The sequence below is a fragment of the Acanthisitta chloris genome, unplaced genomic scaffold (assembly GCF_000695815.1).
Source record: "Acanthisitta chloris isolate BGI_N310 unplaced genomic scaffold, ASM69581v1 scaffold7529, whole genome shotgun sequence".
Classification (NCBI taxonomy): Eukaryota; Metazoa; Chordata; class Aves; order Passeriformes; family Acanthisittidae; genus Acanthisitta; species Acanthisitta chloris.
The window spans coordinates 17,490-29,716 of NW_008690765.1; the positions used below are offsets into that span (position 1 = coordinate 17,490).

Here is a 12,227-nt window from a genome sequence, read left to right on the forward strand (position 1 = left end):
CCATCTCTCTGCTGTTGAAAACTTCCCACTCTTCTCCCTTAGGCATAACATCACTGAGAACTGTGCTTGCCCAGGGTTTCTCCAGCAGTGCTGGAGTCTGAGCAGGCAAGGACAGCAGAGTCAGACATTCCTATACACCCTCCAACCTGCACTGTCACCTCACTCTGAGGTTCAGAAGCAGTTTACACCTCTGGACTGGTGCATCTTTGCAATGTTTTAATGTCAGAGGGGTAATGCACAGGGCTGCACCAATACCCAATCAGCACAAGAAAATCAGCATGTGCACATGGGGTGTTTTGGTACAAGCACAGTCTGTAACTGCTGTGACAAACCCTCCTCTATATACCAGTTGTCTTAATGACTGGGAACTTGGCTCTTCTCAGAACCACTAAGTCCCCTTCAACAAGTCACAGAAAGAGGCTGGCAATGCCTGATACTAGAAACATATTCTTCATGTAACACATGCAGTTGAAAGAAATAACATTCACTGCCAAATTTATTAACATTTCCTTTTGGCCGACAACTTCATGGCTCAGCTTTTTTTCCCTTAGTAAATGCAAGTATAGACAAAGCAGATAAAAATCAAGTGTAAAACCTCTAATTCTGAGCAAAAGAACTGTCTCAGAGCAATCCAGAAAAAGCTTCTTTATAGACACCTCCACTAAACTTTTTATGCCCCATAAACTTCTACCTACAAGATGGATCACTAGGTTTAATGTTACAAGACAACCTTCCATCTCTGCAATGTTTCCAGGAGCTGTAAAAGTGGAGTCACTAAGTTTTAGTGTATTTATGGTAGTTGTAAAATAACCCAGTTTCTTTTCGAGATTGCTCGTGTGTGACGCTTATAAATTGCTCAAGACAATATAGTCCTTCTGGTGTTAAAAACAGACGTGCAAACAGGCTCCTTGTTCCCCCTAAGGAGTCCCTAGATAGGCAGCTCCAAAAACAACAACTGGATGCAGGCTCTGATTGCCTGAGCAAAACAGCTTTAAATTGGATTACCGGTTCCCCAAGAGATCCTGGTTTGCCATCTTTGCCATCATTCCCAGCAATGCCCTGTAAATGAAATGCAAAACACAGTATAAGAAATCGATAGGGAAGATTGGTGGGGTTTCTGTCCGTGTGACAATGGCTCATCATGGCATGCTTATGTTCAACTAAACCTGCAAACCACACCCTACTTCTATAACTCAGCCATAAACCTCTCCCTACTACACCACTGTAACAGCATAAATGGTTTTCTGTTACACCACTGTAACAGCATAAATGGTTTCCCTTTTCAATTTGGCAAGTCTAAGGGGTTTCCACCTTTCCAGCAAGATAAGCAGTCCAACAATCTTGAAACAGGATTCTAAAACCAGCTGCTTTTTAAATCATTGTAATGCCATTACCTTCATTCAGGTAGGCTACTTTACACTAGAAATAGTTCTGATCCTGTCCTTATGACAGATTAAAAAAACTCTCAAATTATTGTACTATTACACTTCCCAGAAGAGAGGAGTCTATGCCCAAGATGCGCTTGAACTTCCATCAGTGCAAAGGCAAAATTTCGACTATGGATTCAGATAAAATCAGTATCCTGGTCTGTGAATTCTTGTGATCTTACACTGAGGTTATTAGTTGATTTTTGTGCTCTGCATAAGAATATTTCTTCCAATGAGGATGCAGATAAGGAACAGACCTGACTGATGTTGGTCATTAACGCTTCACTTTAGAATGATCAAACGCAGCCTTCACACTGTCCTGGACCAAGGACATTGGATCAACATGATGGATACCATTATAGATCATGTGTAGCTTTCAAAGCAGCTCAAAACCATCATTTCTTTGTTTTACACACCTATGTGTTTACAAACAGTTTAATGTATTGAATTAGAAGGAGCTTAGTTGCACTCACTGGGAGTCCAGGCAGCCCTGGTGGGCCCTGTGGACCTGGTGGACCATCTTTGCCCTGGAAGGAAAGAACAAACATTGTGGGTCAAACAAAGCTCCTCACATGCTTCTATCAGATAAAGATTTATCACACATAGAGTTTGACAAGATATAACTCTGACAAGATGGTCTTGTACCCCATGTCACACAGTCTATGAGGTTCCTTTGAACTCCTTCTAGTTTAAATTTGAGGGCTCTCTTGTCATATAAAAACCCCTCTGTATTAGCTATGAGTTCTTACAGATTGAGAAGCCACTGAAATCACTAGTAATTTTTTCTGAAGTTTAATTATATGTACTATTTTGACATTAACTTCCTGCATGAGGTGTCGAGTCAGGAAGCAGATCTATATTTTACACTTATTCAAAAAGTGCCTTGCTGACAGTCCCTAGAAATTCCCTTAATACACAGGACTGGACAATAGTACCCCAGTTCTTTCACAGTGATCATCCATTTGAAATGGAATTTCAGTCAGCTTGTCCATCTAGTCTCTGACTTCTCTGCTGAGAATGTTGACTGATTTTGAAACAGCCATCAGAAGGAACATCACTGCTCACTTCTGATGAAGTTGAAATGGATATGCAAAAGGCACTTTGCTTCTTATGGAAGTCTGTTCTAGAAATTAATCACAGAATTACAAACTGTTCCTACTCAACAGCATGCATTCCTCAGGGAAGGTTAATTTTTAACTCTTCAACCTGAAGTTAGCATCAATCAGATTACCTGTCTCTCCCAGAGTTTTCAGATGCATCACCATAAAGTAGCATCTGAAAACCCTTCAAATGAAACAGCAGTAGCAAAATTCTTCATGAACTTCTCAAAGATTACACCTGTACTGCTATGTTCAATGGTGCCAGGGAATGGTCTCAGGCCCTAACATCTGAGCAATCTGTGCCGTGATATCCTTCATCGGGTTGCTGGTTATATTTTGATAATCCTCATGCAAAGTTCAGGTATTAGCTTGTGTCATGAAGCAGCCTAACAGACTAAGTCATCCTGCTCTAGAGGCTGAGATGTTAATAGCAAAGACTGAGAGACAAGAGGTCCTATAGACTCCATAGAAGTCCTATGAACTAGATTATGCTCTGGCTAATTATGAGTTTCATTTGGTGAGTAAAAAAAATTTGAAGGAACAGAATAATCTGTGGTTATTTGTGGATGTTCTGCTTCCAGGTATGGATTCCATTCAGGCTGAGTGTTTTGGGTACCTTTCAAAGGACATTACATGGGTTCCAGCTCAGCTTTACTTCACAGAGCTAAACATAAGTGAAGCCAGTGGTGAAACTTACTATGTCTCCTGGGTTTCCTGCTGGTCCTATTGGTCCTGGTGCCCCATCTGATCCCTAACAAAATAAAGCAGAAACAAAGTGAGTGATTCATGCATTTTGTATCTTTCTCAACACATTCCCTACTACAGTTGGCAAATCTGAAGTTTTCTTCAGTCATTCAGTTCAGCATTCATTCCATTTCTTCGTTCAACACCAAAAAGCAGTGACAGCCTCTGCACCCAATCAGATTCCAAAACTATTTGAGTTTGGCCCTGGCCCTTCCTTTTAAAAACCATGGACAAATAGGAAAAAGCCAATATTGTGACAAAAATAACTGCAGAACAGAAACTATGGGAGCAGTTTGAAGCACACTGTGTGGCAGGCAAGATTCTGGAGCCATGAGTCAGTGCAGACATAGGGAAAAGCCAGCAAAAGTTGACAAAACTTTTGATTTAAGAACAAAATTATCTAAGGGAACATCACGTTTTGCTCTGCTTTGGCAGACTCACTTTTGCTTTGTACATTTCTTTTGGCCATGAGTCCATTCAGGAGGTCTCATAGGACAATTTTAAGTGTTTTCATCCGACTGGAATAACCTTGTGGCTTTGACAGTATGAGGTTAATACAGACACGGTAAATGTGTCTGTTATTAGTTTCTCCTAAAATAATGCTCACAGGAGCTCAAATGACCCACAAAGCCAGGCCACATGTTGTCCCAGTGGCAAAGCATCCAGCATCCTTTAGGCACTGCTACCCTCTGAAAATGGAATTTTAATCTAATCCTCTTTTCTGGTATGTCCTGTCATTTAGTCAGTGCAATGTAAATTCAGACCATGCTGATCCCCAGAACAGATGAAGGCTGCACACCCTCAGCATGGCAGATCCAAACTGAACTTTAAGCAGCAATATGAGCAGTGATGACTGTGGGCAAAAAAACGTGGTTTGAAGAGAAAAGTCTTTCACTCAGAAGAAGACCCAGCTCATGGAGGATATAAGTGGACATATCACTGGCAGGAGAGCCAAGATATTGCAGCCCTGATTCTGCACTGTCATCACTTTTTAAATACAAAGAAACATAATTGCATTCGTGGAGAGAGTAGAGCTAGGAATGAGGAAGACTTTGATGGAGAGGGACATGTGTAAAAGGCCTTTTAGTCTTTCACTCAGAAGAAGACCCAGCTCATGGAGGATATAAGTGGACATATCACTGGCAGGAGAGCCAAGATATTGCAGCCCTGATTCTGCACTGTCATCACTTTTTAAATACAAAGAAACATAATTGCATTCGTGGAGAGAGTAGAGCTAGGAATGAGGAAGACTTTGATGGAGAGGGACATGTGTAAAAGGCCTTTTAGTTCAAAAGCCAGTGGAGTGGAGAAGTTCAAAAGCCAGTGGAGAACCACAAATATTATTAAGGGACAGGAGCATCTCTTGCAGGGATAGGCTGAGAGAGTTGGGCCTGTTCACCCTTGAGAAGAAGTGGCTGAGAGGGACCCTCATCAATGTCTGTAAGTATCTGAAGAGAGGATGTCAGAGGCTGGAGCCAGGCTCTTGTCAGTGTTGACAAGCAATAGGACAAGAGGCAATGGGCAGAAACTGATGCACAGGAAGTTCCACCTGAACACGAGGAAGAACTTCTTTACTGCACGGGTGAGCAAGCACTGGCACAGACTGCCCAGAGAAGGTGTGGAGTCTTCCTCACTGGAGATATTCAAGAACCATCTGGATGCAACCCTGTGCCACGTGCTCTAGGATGATTCTGTGGGAACAGGGAGGTTGGACCAGATGACCCACTGTGGTCCCTTCCAACCTTACTCAGTCTGTGATTCTGGGATATGAAAATTGAAAAAAAACCCAGTCTCATACCACTGTGTAAAATTGAGAACTAAAATGCTCTTCTGTCTGCTGGTTCTAGACTAATAACTTACTCCACATACAGGAAAACACCTACTAAATAGTCTCTGTGGAAGGGTTGTCATCATCGTTGTGCTGTATAAAGAGATCAACTGAAGTTTATCATCAATTTAGAGTAAGTTGAAGCAATCAGTGAAAAGTGGCCAATGTATTAAATAGCAATTACCATGAGTGGGGAACACTATGGCACTCAAGGCACCATTAGGAACCCACTGGAAAATGCAAATTCAGTGCACAGACAGATGGGAATGGTCATTTCTACCACATGGAGTTTGCAACACTCTTCATTAGGAAGGAAAGTACAGGACTATCTTTGTAACGAGTGAACTTACAGGTGGACCAGGGTTTCCAGGAGCCCCTGAGAAGCCAGGCATTCCAGGGTGGCCCTGCAGAATGAAAAGAGAGACTTTCTTTACACATTATTCACACCCCTAATTGTATAAAAGCTAACTGGTGAATATTGTGAGGTAAAATCAAAATTAAACAATACACAGAGAGCTGGTTATAAAAAACTAAAGAACCATGACTTTTCAAAGTGAAAACTTGGTTTTCAGGGTGTATACTCCAGAAATATAGTTAAATTTAAGGTGCACTTTTTTCCAATGTGTACAGCAGTCTATGCTAATGGAAGATGAGAATAGATATTGTGAAATCGTACAAGACAGGAGGACAGGCAGGAAAATAAGCCTATTTAAAATATCCTACAAATCTCATTGAAAAGGTGCTGATTTGCACCTTAAACTAGTGACTCAGCCCTTGGCAAAAATACCTATGAAAGTTTGCTTTAATTTAGACCAGTCTCCTGTTTCCTGTGACAACCTAGTCCCTCCTAAAAGGGGTCATCCTTACATTCATCTTCTAAAGCAAATAGAAATACTTTTTCAACCCAAATACACCTGACCTCTCAGACGTCATCTAGGGATTAGCTAAGGAAATGACTAAAGGTTAGTTAATACAGAGAATTGAACACATTCAATCCAGAGCTGAGGAAACAGATGGCACAGGAAGGTTTTTTTGGAGATGGGGATGAAAGCCTGTGGAGGATTGCTACACTTCCACTCTCCAGCATGCCCCATTTGAGGTTTATCAGTGATGAAGAGCTCTCATCTTCCTCCTCTGTCTCTGAGAAGGGCATCCTTCTACAGACATCATAGGAGTTACAGATGAAGGAACAATCACAGTGACAGCACTATTGGGAAACACTGTTTTTACCTGTTCACCTTTTTCTCCTACATCCCCAGTCATACCACGGTCTCCTTTAGCACCCTGAAAAAAAAGTCATTGAAAGTCAGTTAGATTCAGCATTGTGTCAGCTTTTTGACCTATTTCTTAAGGTACTTGAACATTTGAGTATAAAACTCATGAATTATGACTGAGTCTTGCTTATCCTCCTCTTAAATTCTTCCCTAGATTTTCACTACCAGTGCTGGAGCCAGGAATATATGAGAAGGATGGCCTTTGAGCACACCCTGCACAGCTCGTTTTCTAAATGTTGTAGTCTCACAGACATAAAGAGGAATTACACATCCTTAAAAGCAGGCAGGTTGTTAGGAACTTCACTAAATCATATCCTGATAAGGAATCACCTGGCCCAACAAAGGCATCCACAGTATGATCAAGTAATTGCTTCACTCTTCAAGGACAGCAGCAATAACAATGGCATTTCTAAGGTGTAGCCAGAAAATTCACACCCAGAAAGTGCTCCCCTCTTTCTCTCTCTGCCCTAGTGACACAGAACAGATAGCTAACTCAGATGTAGATGTCTATATTGCCAGTGGTTAAAGTAAGGCAAGATGAGTCTCACACAGAAAAAAAATACCGAGGTGATTGTGAACAAGTTATGAACAATGCACAGAACAATAATGAATCGCTGGCCATGGAAATAATACTCTGTTTTACTACATGAGAGCTAGGGTGAGAGACAGGGTTGCTATTCATTAATTAAAAGAGGTCTAATTCATATGGCCAGAGGGCATGAAGCTGCTCATGAGCAAAGAGCTGCAGTTGTACTGCTCTGTTCCAGAGTGGGACCTAATAGTTTGGATGGTGTTGACAAGGACAATATGCCACAGTCAAAAGTGCAGAGCAATTTGGGTCTTCTAGTGCAAGGATCCTCCTAATGTATGTAGAAAGGTGTCACAAAGACTCTCTTTGTGTTTACATCTTCCCAGGGGTCTTAAAATACCCTCTTTTAGCATTTGCAAACTATTATACTGAATTTAAGTTAGATGATTTATCAAATACTTTATTTTATTTTATGCACATGTACAGTTTAAAATTTGTCCTGTTAGTTCACTTAAACATCCAATTTTGCTGCCTAAATATCTGCTTTCTCATAACATATAAGAAAGCAGCAGATCTGGTGTGTCTCAGACTGCTTGGCATTTCTGCAAGTTATTGGCTTTATGGGCTACTAATTCTCTTGAAAATTTTATCCTGGAACATGCTTTCATTTTGATCAACTCTGTGTTTACTTCTGAGACTGTACTGCTCTCCCTACCATATGTTTAATTACAAGATAAAAAATTAATTCATGAGCTCTACTAGCTTGTCCTACACTCCAAAAAGTGCAAATACAAAGATGTTAAAATAGCAGAAGCTATTTTAGACAGCAAATCAGTAATGCAGGTATGACTGGAGGAAACTGTGGTCCATCATGAAATCACCTTCTCTCTCTCTCTGTTGATTTGTTTTTCTTTGTTTCACATAAGGCAGTTGTAAAGGTTTTAACTGTGATCAGGCAGTGGCACTGTGAGCAGACTGACGTCCTATTCCCTCTTCATGGGAAATGCTTGAAATGTGACATTATTGGAATCCTTCAGACAATGGAAGTTTTATATTAGCCTATGTCCCTAGACCATTAGGCAGAAGCATAGATCTGAAACACGTTCTTCCTATAATATGTTTCAGGAAATATTCAGCCTGTGAGTAAACCCACTATGGTAGATGGTGTGCATGGAGCCCATTGATTCAGCATATAAGATTCAAAGAGGTGAGGATCAGGCATGGTGGTTACTGCTGAGGCTTTAATTTCTTCTTCGCCTGATCTGGGCTGAAACTTACTCTCAAGTCCTTATCTGTCATCAGAACACCAATGTAATGAAATTAAACAGAAAGAATCAGGTTCTTCACCTGTGTGTGTCTGTGTGTCTGTGTGTGAGCAAAGGGTTGGTAGAAGACACTTTTTAAGTGAAACTGTGTCCATGTGGGGAGCTGTACAGTTCTTACAACCCAACAAGCCTCTCCTACTTCTTTACACAGAGATGGAAGCCACCAAGTTCCTGCTTCAGCCACTACACTCACAGTATCATAGAATGGTATGGGTTGGAAGGGACGTTGAAGACTGTCTAGTTCCAATCCCCCCTTGCCATGGGCAGGATCATCTTCCATTAGAACAGGTTTCTCAAAACCCCATTCAATCTGTACTTTAACATTACCAAGGATGGAACATTCACAACTTCTCTAGGCAACTTGTTCCCAGAGTAATTACTGTGACTAACTAGTCACAAATAAATTTCCATTAGACAACCTACAAACCTTTGGGCCATCAAGCCCAGGTGGGCCCACAGGACCTCTGGGACCAGCAATACCCTGCAATGCAGAACAGGTAGAGGTAAACACTAGTTTAGTCCATTGACTCCACAGGTATCTGAAAAGACTCAGTAGGTTGTTCCAAAAAAATAAGAAGAAAAAAACCTCAAAAAATCCCAACAAAAAACACCCCCAAACCAACCCCTCAAACCCACCAAGTCGTCTTATAAGAAACCATCAACTACATTATAAGCAAAAAAGGTTAAACCAGATCCAAAGCATGGTCACTTCCCCAACTCTCTTACCATTTTCCCATCCTGACCATCTCTACCTGGTGGTCCCCGGAGACCTCTATCACCTTTGAAACCTGGGATGCCTGGCAGTCCTGGTGGACCAGGAGGGCATTCACTGCACACATCCTAGGACAGAACATAGAGAAACACATCAGCAAAAGACTGCAGACACTTAGCTGACCCTACCGACACCCACTCTGAATGCAGCACTCTGGTACTCCTATAAAACATAAACCTTTGGAGTTTGATCTCACTGGGTAGGCTTGGCATGAATTTGCCTTACAGAACTGCAATGAGGGTATTGCAGAGCAGAGTGAAGGTCAGCAGCTGAGCTTACACATGCTCCCATGGGAAATTTCCTATCAGTTCCAGTTGAACAGGTCCTAACAGATCCTCCAGGTTCAAGAAACCAAGGAAAAACTCTTCCTGATGGGGAGGTCAGAGAACCACAAAGCAAGACGACCAAGAACAAATGAGTTTTGAAGCTACAAGACTACTGGAAAACTGTGTTTACACCACTTTGAAAGAACTGGGTTAACAATTAGATGCAGATTGTTGGGGAAAGAAATAGTGCAGCACAGTGTCAGAAAGGGTATTCTGCTGTGGAAACTGTATTCACCAGCTAACATGGACAAGGAGAACTCATCCAATGGAGCTTGTGAAGACCAAGTGAATGTCACTGTGTCCTGGCCAAAATTTTTCTTGGAGAATCACTGCTTCTCCCTTCCAAAGTTCTTTGAAGCATCATCTCAGTAGTATTTACATTTTAACTATTCTCAGGAAATTAAATACAACTTGCATTACATTTTTATTTCAAAGGCAGACTCTATTCAGCAAAAGGGGAAGGAATCCTGTCCAGATGAGACAGAGTAGCACAACAGGCAGATCATCAGGCTGAGAGTCAGGAGATCTTGCTACAACTCCCAACTCTGTCAGTGATCCATTGCAAAATTGCATGGTAAACTCCCTTTCTGAGTCTCAGTCCATACATTCACATTTATCCACTTATAAGTGCTTGAGAAAGACCCAGAACAACAGAGACCTAATTTCATTTGGGATTTCAAGGTGCTACTTTACATATATCTGTACCAAGTGTGGAGTGCAAAAACACCAAGCTGAAAGAATATGCAAGTGTGTTTAACCCTAACATCATCAAAGGAAGAATATGACAGAGCATCATCAAAATGACGTGCTGTACCCAAGAATGAGTCTTTTGTTTTCTCCTGATCAAAATCCAAAACAGTACCATTCAGTGAGATCTCCAGAAGAATACTTGGCTCCATAAAACAGATAGTTCTTCAATGAAGTAATTTCACAGGATCCTTTTGGTAATGAAATTGGTAAAGGAAGGTATATTTTTAGTTTCTTTTAACTAATAAGAAAGGATTTCTTGCTATGTCTCAAGACTGTTAAAAACCTCTGAACTCAGCCTATGTAAATCTGTACAGATTTTGCAGTCAACGCCTATCAAAGACTGACTTGTTTCCCAGAAAACTCTACATGGGAAGTAAAAGCAGACAGATCATCACCTTTGAAACATGGATGCTTCTGGGATTAATTACCTGCATCCTTTTAGATGCACAATGCAAACTGACTTTGCAGCCACAGTTCAATATTACTCCAGGCACTGTTGAAGGTATATGTGAAAAATTAGCTATTTTATTAAAATGATTTCCATTTTCAGGCTTAGATAATACAACTTGACAATATTTATTTCTCCTTGGAAATGCATGGCTCAGAAAGAGCTGAGAAACTCTGAGAGCTTTTGTAACATACACCATGTTATCTCTGTAGGTAGATCTTTGTAGGTCATTTCACTGCTGGGGACAGGATTTTGATCTTCAGTGTGAGCTCTAGTGTCCTGTGCAAGCAGGAGACCTGCAAGTTTCAAGCTTTGACGGAGTGTTTAAAGGCACCTTTTGCACTTGTAGCTCAAGCAGTTTCTCATCACAGAGTATGTCAGGTCTGAACCAAGCATACAGACAAACTCCCACCATCATCAAAGGCTGATTACCTTTACTAAGAGATTTATGTCCTCTGGAGAGAGCAGGGGTGGGGAACCCTGTGGAATGAGAAATTAATTATCTCAGGCAATTCTGAAAGGCATCCAAACATTAAAATTTTTCCAGAACATGCTCATGGATTCTCATTGATTTCCCTTGCCCTCCCTAGAACTCACTTGCCCAAACATGTACTGCCCACCCTGTATTACCAATGCACTTCATCATACCTGAGATGAGCTCTTGCTGAGGGTATTTTATTTACATGCAGAATATCCAGTTATTTTCATACCATTCCAAAGGCACCACAGATACTTTTATCATAACCCGTTAGTGTGTCTTTGTGTTTTTTCCATTGCTCTGCTGGGAAAAGCAGCAGTGGAAAAGCACCAAAGTGCACTTCTGAGATGAGGTGTACAGGCAGAAACTGAGTTAAAAGGAAGATATAATACAGGAGTGAAGTTACATACTGGTTTTCCAGGAGGTCCTCTTTCCCCTGGATTTCCAGGTAGACCCTAGAGATCAAGAGAAAGAAAAAAATGGTGAAATTATCATACAACAGCCTCCTGGTTTCTCCTGCACTCTGCTGACTGCTCTGGACTAGCACACATTTTATTTTCTGCCACTGAGCAGCACTGCTTCTTGCATGTGACTAATAGTAAACTCCCTAAATACCTGCAAGTATGTCCTCTGAACCCTTCCTAAATCTCACCTACCTACTGTGTGACCTTGTTAGATTCATTTGAGCCACACAGACAATAAAATTGCTTTAGAATGTCTTCTGGTCACAGAAAACACTATGAACTGCATTAGTGTGAAGGATAAAGGTTTGCATCCCTGAAGGCATCTGTAACATGCAAAGTCAAGATCTTGCTTTGCACAGACCTTGCAAACAGGTCCCTTGCACCTGAAGTAGCAGTGAGGCTTCATGTTTGTTTGTTTGCTTGTGGAAGTGTAATGGTATCAGTTTTCATGAGATGAAGGCATAGAAATTGCCAGCATCCTCAGAATTTTAAGTCCAGAAAATCATGGTTTGGAAAAGGGACAATCCCCTACCCCTCTTACCTGTCATTACCAAGTCATTAGTTGAAAACAAAACAGAAAACATATCTGAAGAGAATTGTTAAATCTTTGCATAAAGATTGGGAAACCTTATCTTTTGAACCAGACAGCTGGTCACTGCCCAGATGGTGTCTGAAATCTGCACTGTGAGGATCTTTGCAGTGGTGTTTTAAGATTGACAGGGTGAGATTTCCCAAAATCATTTTCTGCTAAACTCCTGCATC

The 12,227-nt window shown here is 41.1% G+C and overlaps 1 protein-coding gene across 1 annotated transcript in view; it reads right to left on the reverse strand.

Moving 5' to 3' along the window:
• The window catches only part of LOC103809130 (collagen alpha-1(XXII) chain-like), a gene marked incomplete at its 5' end in the record, with an annotated part of 28,943 nt that extends 17,487 nt beyond the window's left edge, over positions 1–11,456 (reverse strand). The window contains 8 exons of the mRNA XM_009081945.1: positions 1,006–1,059; positions 1,901–1,954; positions 3,225–3,278; positions 5,450–5,503; positions 6,330–6,383; positions 8,655–8,708; positions 8,954–9,067; positions 11,234–11,456. Of these exons, the coding sequence (XP_009080193.1) occupies positions 1,006–1,059; positions 1,901–1,954; positions 3,225–3,278; positions 5,450–5,503; positions 6,330–6,383; positions 8,655–8,708; positions 8,954–9,067; positions 11,234–11,456 (661 nt within the window). The remainder of the gene's footprint in view (positions 1–1,005; positions 1,060–1,900; positions 1,955–3,224; positions 3,279–5,449; positions 5,504–6,329; positions 6,384–8,654; positions 8,709–8,953; positions 9,068–11,233) is intronic.
• Between the last annotated feature and the right edge of the window lie 771 nt (positions 11,457–12,227).